General features: G+C 36.9%; 1 protein-coding gene across 4 annotated transcripts in view; it reads left to right on the forward strand.

Moving 5' to 3' along the window:
* Nucleotides 1-17,648, forward strand: part of USP15 (ubiquitin specific peptidase 15) — a 116,653-nt gene that overhangs the window by 17,331 nt on the left and 81,674 nt on the right. For all 4 annotated transcript variants that reach the window (XR_005068930.1, XR_005068929.1, XM_037063050.1 and 1 more), the window contains exons 2-3: nt 7,062-7,189; nt 15,598-15,728. Coding sequence is in view for 2 of the 4 variants with exons in the window: in XM_037063050.1 (XP_036918945.1) it covers nt 7,062-7,189; nt 15,598-15,728 (259 nt within the window). In the remaining 2 variants the exon portion in view is untranslated. The remainder of the gene's footprint in view (nt 1-7,061; nt 7,190-15,597; nt 15,729-17,648) is intronic.

The following is a 17,648-nucleotide window of genomic DNA, read 5'->3' on the forward strand; positions in this document are numbered from 1 at the left end:
ATTGTATTTTTCATTTCAGTTTTTGTGTAATATTTCTGGGTATGAATAATGAGTATTAGGTTTTTCTCAATTTTTTATTCTTACAAATTATTCTGCAGTATATATTCTTATAGTTGTACTCATGTAAATAAGTGCAAGAGTTTCTGTAGGATGAATCTTAGCAGTAGCAATACATGATTATATGGTATGCACATCTTAACTTTTACAAGATATTGCCAAATTATTCTATCAAGATATTGCCAAATTATTCTCTCAAGTGAGGGTAATTGATATTCCCATTGACAGTATATGCATTTCTGTTCCTACACGTTTTTTCACTCTTACTGTTAATGCATGTGCATGCATGTGCCTGTTCACTAATTTCGTGAGCATGATACAGTATTATGTTAATTTGTATTTTTCCTATTGATAATGAGATTGAACATCTCATATGTATAGAGGCCATTCTGTTTCCCTGCTCTGCAAATTGCTCTTTTTTTCCTTCTTTTTTTTTAAATTAAGGAGTTCGTGTAGTCTAATCCTTTGTTGGTTACGTGTGATGTTAAGTATCTTCCTGTGTCTTGTCTCTGCTTGATGTTGTATTTGCTGAAAGGAATCTTTTCAGTTTAACCTTGGCAAGTTTCTCAGACTATGTATAAGGCATTTTGCTTTTTGTCTTGACTCTTCATCTCTTTTGAAGTAACAAGGACTTTCTCCTATATCTTTTAAAAAAATTATACTTTTGCTTTCACATTCATGTTTTTTAATCCTACTATAATTTATTTTTACATAGTTTTTCTGTAACACAACATGTGTTCCTAAAAATCTCCATATTATATATATATACAAAATCACGCAATAAAAGCCACAGGGCATATGGGGAAAGTGGGGTTGGTGCACAACACCCAAAATTTTTTTCAATGACACATTAAATAATATATACTTAAAAATGGTGGCACCGTTTTACATATATTATGTTAAATGGTTAAAACCATAAGTACCTCAAAAATATATTTTATTTTTGAAAAAGATAAAGCTTGTTTGTGGAAGTGGGATTCAAAAGGTTTGCAGCTTGTAAGTTGTGAACTGGTGGAGATAAGTTTATCTGAAATCTGTCAAGGAGTTGTTAACTGCAGTTGTGGAGTGTGTGGCTCATAATGCATGTGAATTTAGGTAGATGATTGAAGTGTGTGTGCTTTATGCATTCATGTGTGGCTCAGTACACCTAGTAGTTTTGTATATTCACCTAAGTTTTGTTTCAGAGTTGAGATTAGGGGATGGCAAGGAAAGCACCTAGGGTGTACAATTTAAGGAGACACTTGTTAGGACCCCTAGGCATACATCTGTCTTCCTTGCCTCACCTTAATCCTATCCCTCCTTGTGGATGAAACAGTGGTTAAGGAAACACTGAAATTTGTGTTGGTACACCCTAATACGTTAATCACTTTTAAAACATTCAAGTGTTTGAAACAAGCATTAGAGTAGAGCTGACTACATGTGCAAGGTAGAGCTCTAATTTTTTCCCATGTACATAGCCAGATCTTTCCCCACTAGTTTGTAATGATGCCTTTGTTGTACATCATTTAGTTCCACATATATGAGCCTGGTTCTTGTTTCTTTGTTTTTAATGGTACTTTTACTTTTCCCTATGCCAATATCACATTTTCTTAATTACAGACCTGGCACTAACTTTGTAGCCTTGGGAAAATTAATTTCTATGTGCCTGTGAAATTCTTAAAATGCCTACCTCATTGGATAGAGTAAATGAGACAGTATAGTTAAATACTTAGAAATATGTGCCTGGCCCAAGAGTAAAGGTCAGATGTTAGTAAGTAATTTCTGTCATTTAATAAAAGTCTTGATATCTAGTAAACCGAGATTGCCACTTTGTGGGGGTTTTTTTGGTTTGTTTGTTTGTTTTGTTTTCTTCAAATGGAAAGGAAACAGGGAGAGGCTTGTGGAAGGATGCCCCAAGAAAGTGACATTTAAGCTATCTAGAAGATGATAGGAGTTAACTAGGTGTTGAAAGCAATAGAAGAATATTCTTGGCAGGAGCCATATGGCAGGACATTGTCCAGAAATTGAAAGAAGGCTCTTATAGCTAAGTCTCCCCACAAAGACAAATGGTACCAGCTGAGACTAGAAAGGTAGGCAGGGACAGATCATGTAAGACTTACTAGGCAATATTAAGAATTCAGCTTTCATCTTAATCATAATTATTACAATTGGTGAAGAATAAAAGACATGAAATATCAGTCTTCACAAATAGTTACAACTTTTCCAAAAGAGAAACTCAAGCTAAAATTGAGCTTATCTGGACCCTAAGAACATAACCAAAGATTAAAAGTACTATTGATAATGTATAAATTCAGGTCTCTGTTCACTCATTTGCCATCTTGGTGAGCTATTGATTCTGTTCTAAGGCTTTTATTAGTTTTAATTGAAGAATTGGGCCCTGGAGAGTTGGCTTAGTCTTTTGGAGCATTGTCCCATACACCAAAAGGTTGTGGGTTCAATCCCTAGTGAGGACATGTCTGGGAGACAACTAATCAATGTTTCTCTCTCTTCTTCTCTTCCTCTTCCTCCCTCTTTTTTTCTCCCCTCCCCTTTCTCCTCTCTCTCCCTCTTTCCCTGCTTCCTTCCCTGCTTTTCTCCCTGCTTCCCTCCCCCTTTCACCTTATTATTCCTCCCCAACCCCCTTCCTTTCTCTCTCAAATCAATAAACATATCCTTGGATGAGGATTTAAAAAATAAAGAATTGGGATTGTGGCAGATTCATGGATTAGGGGTAGTGTTTTTATAGGTCAGCATATCTATGTATTAATGTCTTGAAATAAAAGGTTGTATTTGTCTACTTATAGTTGTCTTTCATGAGTAAATATAAGAAAACTAAACATTATTTCTGTAATAGATGCTCCTATATTTTCTACTTCCTTCATATGTCCATGCCACAAAATTCCACAAGTGAGATATAGGTGGCCTGTAATACAAGTACAATGCCCCTTTGCCATCACAGGTAGTGTTGAAAGCAGCTAAATATTCATCAGAGGGAAGAGTTTAATAGTGGTATCACGTTACGGCATCAGATGTATACTGCCTAATGCAAATATCCACTATAACTGTGAATTATTAAATACTTTGGGAGGTAAAGTCTCATCATTTAGAAATATCTTTTAAATAAATAAAAATAGAATTTTGATGGTATACCTCTAATAGTTTTTAAGGTAAGTTTTATAAATGACGTTTTAAATCATATTATTGTTAATCTATAAATTAACACAATTCCAATCAAAATCGTAAGCTGTTTTGTGTGTGTGTGTGTGTGTGTTTGTGTGGAACTTGATACACTGTTTCTAAAATTCATGTGTAAGAGCAAATGGACAAAGATAGTTAAGACAATTTGCAACACAACAAGCAGAGGGAAGTTGCCCTGAAAAATATCAGGGTTAAAGTAATTAAGACTATGAAATCAGAACACTGATAGAAAAGAAGATGAATGAAATAGGGGAAAGTCTGCTTAGTATGATATTTATTTGCAAAGAAAGCAGATGAAATGTCTGAATAGTTTGTTTAAATTGCAGTGGAGAAAGTAAAACATTTTTGGTGGGTGAAATACAACTTAGCAAAATTTTCTTCATTATCAATTTAATATATAAACTTATATGTTAAATTGATATATATGTTATATATCCAAAAATAGTTTGGACTAAAATAGTTTGGACCAAACTATTTTATTTTAGAAACAGAGTTTTCTTATGACTTAGTCTCTCAATTTTTTTCCTCATAAATCTCAGATTTTATAATTTGAGGGCTTTCAGTTGCATATCTGTAATAGTGGGTTTGGGGTACTCAGGTATAGAAATTCTGCCATGTCCACTTTTAGGGAACTAAACAGTTAATGAATATTCTGTAAGAACTTGGGGTTTTTGTTAGGTTGATGTATTTGCCTCAGAGACTTTCAGAGATAATTATAGCATTATTCCTATAGTGCTGTGTGTATTGAGCACAGGAACATCAGAATGGTGATCTAAAACCTTGGTTACCTGTGTTATTAATACATATGGGCTATACACATCTTATTAAACTTTACTTTTGATTTTGTAATCAAAACTTTCATTTCATTTATTAAACTTGGTTCAATATGGGGAAATGTTTCTGGAAAAGAATTGAAATAATTATGAACTAGTAACAAAGTAGTATTTCATAGTAGATATAGTGTATTTGGAATAAATGAAATTTATTAAGGTTTTTTAAAAGAGTTTATATCTATTTTTAGTGAGAGGGGAAAGGGGGGAGAAAAAGGGAAAGAAACATTGATGTGCAAGAGAAACATCAATTGGTTGCCTCTTGCATACTCCTAAGTGGGGACCTGGTCTGCAACTTGGGTGTATGCCCTGACTGGGAATCAAACCAGCAACCTTTTGGTCCACAGGCCAATGCTCAGTCCACTGAACCACACCAGCCAGAGCTAAAGTTCTTTACATTTATGATTTTTTAAATGTTCTCTTTGCTAAAGAACCATTGTTTTACTTTTTCTGTCACTGGTCATTTGATGAAAAACTAAACCTAGGTATTTGAAAATAATATGAATATTGTTTCATTAATGCTTAAAATGCTCGGTGTAAATACTTTTGAAATCAGTCAGAAATGCTTGTCCTAGATTTACTACTGTAGGAGAAACAGTTAGATACAGTATTATTGCTATTAACATTTTTTGATAAGGAAGCTAATTATTTTTAAAGTTATTTTTTAAAAACGTTGATGGTAATTATTATAATCACTCTTGCAAACCTCTAGTAATTGCTTTTCTTACTCCAAAAAAGATACAGTAAAATATAAATTAATATACTGTATTTGTAACTTTTTGCAAAGGAGACATTTTTCTTTATTAAAATATTTCTTTATTAAAACATTTCTTTCTTTCTTTTTTTTTAAATATATTTTATTGATTATACCATTACAGTTGTTCTATTCCCCCCTTTCATTCCCCTCGCCCCGCACACTCCCTCCCCCACCATTCTCCCCCCTTAGTTTATAACCATGTGTCTCAAGTTCTTTAGATTCTATATTTCCCCCACTATTCTTGCCCTCCCCCCTATCTATTTTCTACCTACTGTCTATGCTATTTTCTGTACCTTCTCCCCCCTTCTCCTCCTCCCACTCCCCTGTTGCTAACCCTCCATGTGTTCTTCATTTCTATGGTTCCACTCCTGATCTAGCTGTCCTCTTGGTTTGCTTTTGTTTTAGGTGTGGTTGTTAATAACTGTGAGTTTGCTGTCCTTTCACTGTTCATATTTTTCATCTTCTTTTTCTTATATAAGTCCCTTTAGCATTTCATATAATAAGGGCTTGGTGATGATGAACTCCTTGAACTTGACCTTATCTGAGAAGCACTTTATCTGTCCTTCCATTCTAAATGAAAGTTTTGCTGGATAAAGCAATCTTGGCTGTAGGTCTTTGGATTTCATGACTTGGAATACTTCTTTCCAGCCCCTTCTTGCCTGTAAGGTCTCTTTTGAGAAATCCGCTGACAGTCTGATGGGTACTCCTTTGTAGGTGACTGTCCCCTTATCCCTTGCTGCTTCTAGGATTCTCTCCTTCATTTTAGTCTTGGCTAATGTAATTATGATGTGCCTTGGTGTGTTCCTTCTTGGGTCCAACTTCTTTGGGACTCTCTGAGCTTCCTGGATTTCCTGGAAGTCTATTTCCTTTGCCAGACTGGGGAAGTTCTCCTTTATTATTTGTTCAAATAAGTTTTCCACTCGTGGCTGTTTCTTTCCCCCTTCTGGTACCCCTATAATCCGGATGTTGGAACGTTTAAAGATGTCCTGGAGGTTCCTAAGCCTCTCCTCATTTTTTTGAATTCTCATTTCTTCATTCCTTTCTGGTGGGATGTTTTGTTCTTCCTTCTGGTCCATTCCATTGATTTGAGTCCCAGTTTCCTTTCCATCACTATTGGTTTCCTGTGCATCTCCCTTCATTTCAATTAGTTTAGCCTTCATATGTTCCTCTAATTTGTGGCTATAATCAACCAGTTCTGTTAGCATCCTGATAAACAGTGTCTTGAATTGTGCTTCGGAGAGGCTGGCAATTTCTTGGTCGCTGAGAGTTATGGGCTCTGGGGCTTTGAGTTCTTCTTGTGCCATCTTTTGAGCTGTTCATGCCTGTTCCATAGCAGGATCGGAGCCCTAAGGTGTTCACTAGAGCAGGGCAACTAAGTCACTGGGTTGTGATATTGTATTTGGGGGCGGGGTCAAAGAGGGACTATGGTGTCCCTTCTGCCGCCTGCCGCCGTGGCCCTCACCGGTGCCGCAGCTGCTGCCGTCACCGGGCCCACTCGTTTCGTCCCACTGCACACGAGTGTGCCACCGCCATCAGCCCTCGCCCCCTGGGGCCTGCGTGGTCTGTCTCACTGTGTGCGAATGTGCAACCGTGGTCAGTCTGCCCCGCACCCCGACTGGTTCCGGGCTGCCCTGCGTGCCTAGGTCGGGGGACCTGTCCTGCCCGACCCTGCTCGCTGCTGGCTCCGCCCCTCTTACCGTCCCGTTGAACAGTTAGATGTAGTCGGACTTCCTTATAATTCAATTTTCTGTCCTTTGGCTGTGTCTTTGTTTCTCCAGACCTTAGTTGTATTCAAACTTGGTTGTGGGAGAAGGCACAGGGTTTCCACCTATGCCTCCATCTTGGCGGAAGTCCTCTTTCTTTCTTTATTAAAATATTTTTTAATATTTTATCACATTGCATTTTAAAATTTGATTTTATATGATTATCTTTGGAATTTTTGTTCAATTTGCAGATGAAGGAAGAACTGTCTTATTTTAATGAAGAACTGTTACTTGCATATTTAAAAGTACTAATAAGTAATTTTTTTGAATGTGTATGTTACTACCTGTCTTCTAGTAGCAGATATTTATAGAAATAATACTTTATACAAGTGAAAATATTTTCCTTTCAAATATTGTGACATTGAAATTATTCTCTTAAAAGTAGTCACATACTTTAATATAAAATGAAATATCAGAAATAGCTTCAGTGCTGTTCTATAGTTTCTCATTTTCCTTTACTGATTTTTGTTTTTTTAGGTACCTGGTTGATAGTCGCTGGTTCAAACAGTGGAAAAAATATGTTGGCTTTGACAGTTGGGACAAATACCAGATGGGAGATCAAAATGTGTATCCTGGACCCATTGATAACTCTGGACTTCTCAAAGGTATTATTTGCTTCTTTCAGTGAAGTTGTAATGTGTTCATTTCAATGTTATAGTCAATGCATGTAATATAGAAAATATTAATATAGATAAATCAATAATTAGACATTTCTTTGTATTTTAGATTTGACCCAGTGAACTCAAATTATTCTGTCAAAATTAGTTGGTACTGTAACAAATTTTTTTCATTTATGATGTAATAAAGGTTTATTATTTAAACCTTCAAGTGGAGAATGTAAATTAGAAAGCACTGTCTTATTATTTAGGAGGAATGTTGTGCTTGTTGTACATTGTTTTTTCTCATGGATACAACATTTTTTATTTATGTTAGGGAGCACTGATATGTATACTTGACTCTTTTCATTAATAAAGTCCAATGGAAAATGTGGGCAAAGGATTTGAACAAATGACCAACTGAGAAGTTTTCAAAAAGCATATGCAAAGATACTCGACCTCATTATTAAATAAAGTTTATTATTAAATAAAGTTATTAAATAAAGATTAAAAGCACAATGAAGTACCATTATACATGTATTAAAATTATTAAAATTTAAAAGACTGACCCATACCAAGTGTTAAGGATGTGGAGCAAGTGGAACTTTCATACATTGTTTATGGGAATGAAATACACTAGCAGTTTCCTAAAATGCTGAACATATTACCATAGGAGCCAGCCATTCCACTCCTAGGCATTCCCCCAAGAAAAATGAAAACACATATCCATATGAAAACTTGTACACAAATGTTCATAGCAGTGCTATTTGTAATAGAGAAAATTGGAAACAACCCAAAATGCCCATGAACAGCCAAATGGATGAACAGATTATAGTATATATATATAATGAAATCCTACTCACCAATTGAAAGGAATGAACTATTGATTCATAAAAACATGAGTGGACCTTAAGATGATGATACGGCATAAATGAAGCCACACAAAGCGGTACATATTATTTTCATCTAAGACTATAGAAACTGCAGTTTTGCCTATAGTTAACAGCAGACAAAATTTTCATATAAAATTCTAAAACATGCAAAATAATCTGTAGTTGTAAAACACAGGTAAGTGGTTTTCTGGCAATAGGATGGTAGACCCGGATGGGCAGAAAGGAGAGGTTTAAAAGGCCACAGGATGTCTCTGTGTGTGATGGATATGTTCATAATTTGGGGAGTAGTGATGGTTTCACACTGGTGTCAATATGTCAAAACTTACCAAGCTGTATTTTAAATATGTGTAGTTTATTTGTATATCTGTAAACACAAAAGTAACAAATGTCAGACGTTCAATGTTTAGTTTATGGGTGTTTTCCCCCCTTAAAATAAGTTATTTTGTCCACTGGATACAAATAACTATTTAGATTCTGGTATACAATAAAATCACTTATTCAAACTTTTATTATGAAAAAGAGCATAGAAGTCTTAATTTTAAACTTCATTTTATTTTTTTGAGGCTTTTTAAAATATATCTTATTGATTATGCTGTTACAGTTGACCCATTCCCCCCCTTCATTCCTCTCCACCCTGCACACCCTCTCCCACCCACATTCCCCCCTTTAGTTCATGTCCATGTGTCTTAAGTTCTTTAGCTTTTACATTTTTGATATTATTCTTGCCCTCCCTCCTGTCTATTTTCTACCTACTGTCTATGCTACTTATTATGGAAAAGAGCATAGAAGTGGCTACTTTGTGTGGCTACTTACCTTCTCCCCCTTTTTCTTCCTCCCACTCCCCTGTTGCTAACCCTCCATGTGATCTCCGTTTCTGTGGTTCTGTTCCTGTTCTAGTTGTTTCCTTAGTTTGTTTTTGTTTCAGGTGTGGTTGTTAATAACGGTGAGTTTGCTGTCCTTTCACTGTTCATATTTTTTATCTTCTTTTTCTTAGATAAGTCCCTTTAACATTTCATAGAATAAGGGATTGGTGATGATGAACTCCTTGAATTTGATCTTATCTGAGAAGCACTTTATCTGTCCTTCCATTCTAAATGAAAGCTTTGCTGGATAGAGCAATCTTGGATGTAGGTCTTTGGATTTCATGACTTGGAATACTTCTTTCCAGCCCCTTCTTGCCTGTAAGGTTTCTTTTGAGAAATCCACTGACAGTCTGATGGGTACTCCTTTGTAGGTGACTGTCCCCTTATCCCTTGCTGCTTCTAGGATTCTCTCCTTCACTTTAGTCTTGGCTAATATAATTTTGATGTGCCTTGGTGTGTTTCTTCTTGGGTTCAACTTCTTTTTGACTCTCTGAGCTTCCTAGACTTCCTGGAACACTATTTTCGTTCTTCCTGGAACACTATTGCCAGGTTGGGGAAGTTCTTCTTCATTATTTGTTCAGATAACTTTTCCATTTGTTGCTCTACCTCTGTCCCTTCTGGTACCCCTGTAATTTGGATGTTGGAACGTTTAAAGATGTCCTGGAGGTTCCTAAGCCTCTCCTCATTTTTTGAATTCTTGTTTCTTCATTCTTTTCTATTTGGTTATTTCTTTCTTCCTTCTGGTCCGCTCCATTGATTTGAGTCCCAGTTTCCTTCCCATCACTATTGGTTCCCTGTGCATTTCCCTTCATTTCACTTAGTGTAGCCTTCATTTGTTCATCTAATTTCCGACCAAATTCAACCAATTCTGTGAGCATCCTGATTACCAGTGTTTTGAACTGTGCATCTGATAGGTTGGCTATCTCTTGGTCGCTTAATTGTATTATTTCTGGAACTTTGATCTGTTCTCCCATTTGGGCCATTTTTTTTTTGTCTTGTCACACCTGTTTACTTATGAGGGGTGGAGCCTTAGGTGTTCACCCGGGCAGGGCAACCCAGTTGGTGGGTTGAGACGCTGTATGTCGGGGCAGGGTCCAAGAGGGAACAGTGGCACTTACTCCACTCTCTGTTAGACCTCAGTCCCTTCCGCCTCTTCCCCTAAGCAAATTGGTCCCTTCTAGTACTGGTTCCAGGGTGTGTGGGCTTGTGTAAGTGCTAGGACCCTGTGGGTCTCTCCCTCAAACTCTCCTGTGAGGTTGGGAGTCTCTCCCTGGGCCTCAACCCCTACAGGTATTTTCAATCAGTGTTTTGAGGATTTGTTTCCCGGCATTTGGACCCTGAGTTGCTTGATCTGTCTCACTGCCCAGTTATCTGCTCACAAATGTGGGACTGCTGCCTAGTCAGCAAACTGCCTTGTGCATGATGCCCTGCTTCTTAGTCACTGCCTTGCTGGGTCTGCCTGTTGCCACCCCATACCCAGGGTATGCCCAGTGCTGTCTTGCATACCCAGGGTGCCTTGCGCGTCCAGTGTCATGGCTTCCTGTGCCACAACCCCTCTCCACTCGGCTGCGCAACTCTACCCCACCTACCAATCTGGATGAATGTGTCTATTTCAGCTCCTTGGCCATCCGACTTCCATACAGTTCAATTATTTGTCAGCTCTGGTTGTTATTTTGTTTCTAAATTTTTGTTGTCCTTATTTTGGTTGTGTGAAGAGGCACAGTGAGTGTATCTACACCTCCATCTTGGCCAGAAGTCCCAAGTCATACTGTTATAGTGAAAAAAAAAGATCAGAACAGGCACATAGACCAATGGAACAGAACAGAGAGCCCAGAAATAAACTCGGGTCTCTATGGTCAATTAATATTCAACAAAGGGGGCAGCAACATAAAATGGAGTAAAAATAGCCTCTTCAACAAATGGTGTTGTGAGAACTGGACAGCCATGTGCCAGAAAATGAAATTTGAGCACCAACTTACACTATACACAAAAATAAATTCAAGGTGGATAAAAGACTTAAATATAAGCTATGACACCATTAAAGTCCTATAGGAGAGCATAAGCAGGAAAATCAGATATTTCATGCAGCAACATTTTTACTAATATGTACCCTAGAGCAAGGAACATAAAAGAAAGAATAAACAAATGGGTTCTCATTAAAATAAAAAGCTTCTGCATGGCTAATGGAAACAGTATTAAAATAAAAAGAGAACCAACTGTATGGGAAAACATATTTGCCAATACCTCAGATAAGGGGTTAATCTCCAAAATATACAATGAACTTACACAACTCCACTTAAGACAAGCAACTCAATTAAAAAGTGGGCAAAGGACTTGAACAGACACTTCTCCAAGGAGGACATACAGAGGATCCGGAGACACATGAAAAGATACTCAATATCGCTAGCTATCAGAAAGATGCAAATTAAAACCACAATGAGGTACTACTTAACACCAGTCAGAATGACCATCATAAACAAAGTAACAAACAACAAGTGTTGGAGAGGTTGTAGAGAAAAGGGGACCCTAGTTCACTGTTAGTGGGATTGCAGACTGGTACAACCACTATGGAAAACAGTATGGAATTTTCTCAGAAAACTAAAAATGGATCTGCCTTTTGACCCAGCAATTCCACTGCTAGGATTATATCCTAAGAACCCTGAAACATCAATCCAAAAGAACCTATGCACCCCAATGTCCATTGCAGCCCAATTCACAATAGCCAAGTGCTGTAAGGAACCTAGGTGCCCATCAGTAAATGAATGGATAAAAAACTATGGTACATGTACACAATGGAATTCTATGCAGCAGAAAGAAAGAAGGAGCTCCTACCCTTTGCAACAGCATGGGTGGAACTGGAAAGCATTATGCTGAGTAAAATAAGCCAGGTGGTGAAAGATGAATACAATATGATCTCACCTTTAACAGGTACTTAAACAACAAAACAAACAAGCAAGCAAAATATAACTAAAGACACTGAAATAGAGAACAGGCTGACAGTGACCAGAAGGGGAGAGGGGAGGGAATTTCAGGGGGAAAAGGGAAGAAGGGTTTACAGGAACAAGTATAAAGAACATATAGACAAAAACTAAGGTGGGTGGAAATGGGAGGGAGGTGGGGAGCACTGGTGGTTGGGCTGGAATGGGAGTAAAAGACAGAAAACTGTACTTGAACAACAATTAAGTAAAAACAAAAAAATGGATATTAGAGTAAAACAATTTGTATTTCAATTTAAACATAATTTTCTGTTTAATTTTCTGTCTGTGTAACCTTGGGCAAGTTGATCAATACATGAATCTGTTTACTAATAGAAGTGGAGATAATTACTTCATAGTAGTAATTTTTGTTTTAAAAATCAATTGAGATAATGGTTTATTTTCTGTAATAATATCTTTTTCTGTACCTGCAATTTTCTGTATGTATGATCTTGGGCAAGTTACTCAGTTTCCCTGAATATAGTTTTCTAATCTAAAATGGAGATACCTACTTTATAGGATTGTTCTGATGATTGACTGGGACAACATGGTTATCTGTTGTATCATGTCTCATAGTACATTTACTCATACAAGGGTTTGGGATATTTAAGTTTCTTCCACCTTCAGAACATCCTAAAAATATATTGCAAATTGTGTTTTCATCAACAATTAAAAAATTACAACTAAGGTTTTTAAAAACTGAGCTTAAAATATTATTAAATATATTTTATTGATTATGCTATTACAGTTGTCCCATTTTCTCCCCTTTATTCCCCTCTGCACCCCACACCCCTTCCCATCCACATTTCCCCCTTTAGTTCATGTCCATGGATCATACATATAAGTTCTTTGGCTTCTACATTTCCTATACTGTTCTTAACCTCCCCTCTCTGTTTTCTAACTACCATTTATGCTACTTATTCTCGGTATCTTTCCCCCTCTGTCCCCCTCCCACTTGCCTGTTAATAACCCTCCATGTGATCTCGATTTCTGTGATTCTGTTCTTGCTCTAGTTGTTTGCTTAGTTTTTGTTTTTGTTTTAGGTTCAGTGGTTAACTGAGTTTGTTGTCATTTTACTGTTCATATTTTTTATTTTCTTTTTCTTGAATAAGTCCCTTTAACATTTCATAAAATAAGAGCTTAGTGATGATGAACTCCTTTAACTTGACCTTATCTGAGAAGCATGTTATCTGCCCTTCCACTCTAAATGAAAGCTTTGCTGGATAGATTAATCTTGGCTGTAGGTCCTTGCCTTTCATGACTTGGATACTTCTTTCCAGCCCCTTCTTGCCTGCAAGGTTTCTTTTGAGAAATCAATTTACAGCCTGATGGGAACTCCTTTGTAGGTAGCTGTCTACAAACGGTCTCCTTTTTTTCTTGCTGCTTTTAAGATTCTCTCCTTATCTTTAATCTTTGGTAATGTAATTATTATGTGCCTTGGTGTGTTTTTCCTTGGGTTCAACTTCTTTGGGACTCTCTGAGCTTCCTGGACTTCCTGGAAGTCTTTCCTTTGCCAGACTGGGGAAGTTCTCCTTCATTATTTGTTTGAAAACTTATAATTTGTTGTTCTTCCTCATCTCCTTCTGGTACCTCTATAATTCTATTTTTGGAATGTTTAAAGATGTCCTGGAGGTTCTTAAGCCTGTCCTCATTTTTTTGAATTCTTGTTTCTTCATTCTTTTCTGGTTGAATGTTTCTTTCTTCCTTCTGGTACTCACCGTTGTTTTGAGTCCCAGTTTCCTTCCCATCACTGTTGGTTCCCTGTACATTTTTCTGTATTTCTCCTAGCTTAGCCTCATTTGTTCATCTAATTTGCAACCAGATTCAATCAATTCTGTGAGCATCCTAATTACCAGTGTTTTGAACTGTGCATCTGATAGGTTGGCTATCTGGTCATTGCTTAGTGTTTGTTTTGGAGCTTTAATCCGTTCTTTCATTTGAGCCTTTTTTTTTTTGTCCTGGCATGTCTGTTACATATAAGGGGCAGAGCCTTACGTGTTCACCAAGATGAGGCAACCCACATGGCTGAGCTGTGACACTGTATATGGGGGGAGGAGTCAGAGAGGGAACAATGGCGCTTGCTCCCCTCTCTGCTGAATTTCAGTCACTTCACATGCTACCCACAATCAAGTTGGTCCCTTCTGGTGCTGATTCCTGGGTGTGTGGGTTTTTGTATGTCCTGGTACTCTATGGATCTCTTCAACAAACTCTTCTGTGAGGCTGGAAGTTTCTTCTGCTGCCTCAACTTCCACCGATATTTTCAGTCAGAGGTTTGAGACTTTATTCCCCCATCTAGAACCCTGGGTTGCGTGGTCTGCCTCGCTCCCCAGTTGTTCCTCCCGGTTTATCTGCACTCAAATGTGGGACCACCACTTCATAATCCACCACCTCACTGGGTCCTCCAGCCACTGCCTTGCTGTGAGTCCTTTCTGCCTGGCTGCCCATCTCTGCCCCTCCTACTAGTCTGGATGAATGTTTCTTCTCTAACTCCTTGGTAGTCGGACTTCCATACAGTTTGATTTTCTGTCAGTTCTGGTTGGTTTTTGTTTTTAAATCATTGTTGTCCTTCCTTTGGTTGTGGGAAGAGGCACAGTGTGTCTATCTATGCGTCCATCTTGGCCAGAAATCCCATGAGCTTAAAGTTTGATGCTTCATTTGCATCCATTGTTGAAGTACATATGATAAAATTCAGAGATTTCCCATTTCTGCTATAAATGAAACAAACCTATTTTCTCAAAGTATAGTATAAATCTGTGACCATACTATACTTAATCATAGATGAATAACTTTCTCTTAATCCTTTCAGCATTTTTCTTCCTTCTTAATTTATATTTTTATGTCTAATAAGTATAGTATGGTCTTATTATTGAAATACTACCAAAAACAATTTGTTTTACCATGTTGGATAATTTAAGACTGTCTCAGAATGAGAAAACCTCCTTTGTGTTTTATGTAACTTAATAAGCTACTTCTGTGTATGTACTTTTGAAATTGAAGTAAAGAACTAGATTATAATAAATGAATCTTGGATTAGGACTTTGATATAGTTATAGTATAATTCAAGATCTCTGTCCTGCCCTGTATTAATTTTTTAGTTTAAACAGCATTTTGAAAATGGATCATAGAATTAGAACCACATCTGAAAAACTACTTCCACTTTAGCCCTGGGGACAAGTCTAGATTATGGGCCTTCTGGAATAATAAGTTGGTTCACAAGAAGTCCTTTTGTGATTTCCATCATGGTTTCCAGCTCCACGTGCTTTGGAGTCAGTGTGATAGGATATTGACTTGTTTTGAGCTTCCTTCATCAGCTAATGCTGGAATGACCACTATTACCACATCAGGGTTCTCTGATACTTAAAATATTTGGGAAACACTCTTTTTCAAGGTTGCTTGGGTAACAATTACACTTTATTATATTTTTAAGAGCCTAATACAAGAAAAATTATGTTTTTAAACTCTTGCTTGACTAATGCTAACCACTGTAATTTTTGAAAGCAACAGTTTATTTTGGAATATGTAAAGTTAGATATGAATCTTTTCAGTGTGCTTTTTTCAAAATTTATTTTTAAATATTTAAATTAGTATTCATAAATTTAAGTAATTTGTGATGTCTGTAACCAGAGTATTTAGAAGTATGTACCATTGTTTCTTTTTATATATTGAATTTGTTTTTTCTTTTGTAGATGGTGATGCCCAGTCACTTAAGGAGCATCTTATTGATGAATTGGATTACATACTATTGCCAACTGAGGGCTGGAATAAACTTGTCAGCTGGTACACATTGATGGAAGGTCAGGAACCAATAGCAAGAAAGGTATATAATAAAAATAACTGATTAAAAGTTTTTTAAATAATTCACATTTCATTGTTAATTCACTGACTTTTGATGCACTGCCGATTATATCTGAGATAAAGATTATCAAAATGTTACCATACACTGTGTAACAGCTAACACATATAGAGGGATTACTATTTACCATCCACTATTATAAGCATATAAAAGTAGTCCTTCCTTATTCACAATTTTACTTTACATGGTTTTAGTTATCTGCAGTCAATCACAATCCAACAATATTAAAGGGGCGCTGGCTGGTTTAGCACAGCGTATTGAGCGCTGACCTGTGGACTAAATGGTTGCTGGTTCAATTCCCAGTCAGGGCACATGCCTGGGTTTCCGGCCAGGTCCCAGTGAGAGTGTGTGAGAGGCAACCACACATTGATGTTTCTCTCCCTCTCTTTCTCCCTCCCTTCTACTCTATCTAAAAACAAACAAAATCTTTAAAAAGTATTAAATAGAAAATTTTCAGAATTAATTCATAAGTTTTAAGTTACATACCATTCTACGTAGCATGTTGAAATTTTACATCATCACTCCATTCTGCCTGGGATGTGAACCATCCCTTTGTTCAGCATAACCCTGCTGTATTTGCTGCCTACCTGTTACTCTCTTAGTAGCCTTTCAGTCATTAGATTGGTTAAGAGAGAGAGAGACCACATTCACATGTCCATTTCAGTATGTTGTTTTTTCTATTTTATATTGGTTATTGTTAATCTCTTATTTTGCCTAGTTTATAAATAAACTTTATCATAGGTGTGTACATATGTATAGTAAAAAACGTAGTATGTATAAGTTCAGTACTAGTAGTGATTTCAGGCATCCATGGGGGGGTCCTGGAATGTTTCCCCCTTGGATAATAGGGGACTACTGTATACATTATTAATTTAATTTATTCTCACAGAAAACCTATGAAGTTAGTATTATTGTCTCCATTTTATAGATGAGGAAATGAGGGAAGTAGAGAGATTCAGGGCCTTTTAGAAAATCACATAAGGCAACCTGACTCTTTTCTTAACCACTGTTCAGCACTACTTTAAATATATATATATATATATATTTCTTTTTAAACATACAGACCTTTTAAAGATTTTATTTATTTATCTCTAGAGGGGAAAGGAAGGAGAGAGGGAGAGACATATCAATGTATGGTTGCCTCTCGTGCGTCCCCTTCTGGGAACTGGCCTGCAACCCAGGCATGTGCCCTGACTGGGAATTGAACTGTGATCCTCTGGTTTGCAGGCCCACACTCAATCCACTGAGCTACGCCAGCCAGGGCATAAAATATATATATTGATTTTAGAGATAATTCAATATATATTGATTTTTATATTGATTTAGGGGAGAGAGTGAGCAATATTGATGTAAGAGAGAAACCTTGATTGATTGCTTCTCATACTTGTTCCTACCAGGGATCAAACCAGCAACCTAGGGTTGCACCCTAACCTGGAGTCTAACCCCCAGCCTTTTGGTATGTGGGACAAGGTTCCAACCAACTGAGCCATAGTGGCCAGGGCAGCACAGCTTTTTTGATTAAACAATTAGAAAATAAGAAACTAAAACTTGAAGAAAAATATTACAGCATAATTTTTTTAAAAAAACTTGAAAATACATATATCTTTGTCATTCTGTATTTTAAAGCTTTACAATTATAGTCTAGAAGATTTTAAAAGGAATGATTTTCTTTACTTTTTGGATCTAAAAAGTCATCTGTGAAAGTGAGGGTATTACAATAGTAAAAGAATACCAAATGCTTAAAGTAGATCTGCCAACATTACACAAGTGTTTGGTAATGTACTTGGGTGAGGAGGGGAGTGACGGGAAAAGTGGGAGGGAGAACCAGAATCTCTGAACATAGTTATTTGGGGTTTTCCCCCTACATGGAAACAATTTAAAAGA

This window comes from Sturnira hondurensis, unplaced genomic scaffold (assembly GCF_014824575.4).
Source record: "Sturnira hondurensis isolate 20B ecotype Veracruz unplaced genomic scaffold, ASM1482457v3 Scaffold0014384, whole genome shotgun sequence".
NCBI classification, from domain to species: domain Eukaryota; kingdom Metazoa; phylum Chordata; class Mammalia; order Chiroptera; family Phyllostomidae; genus Sturnira; species Sturnira hondurensis.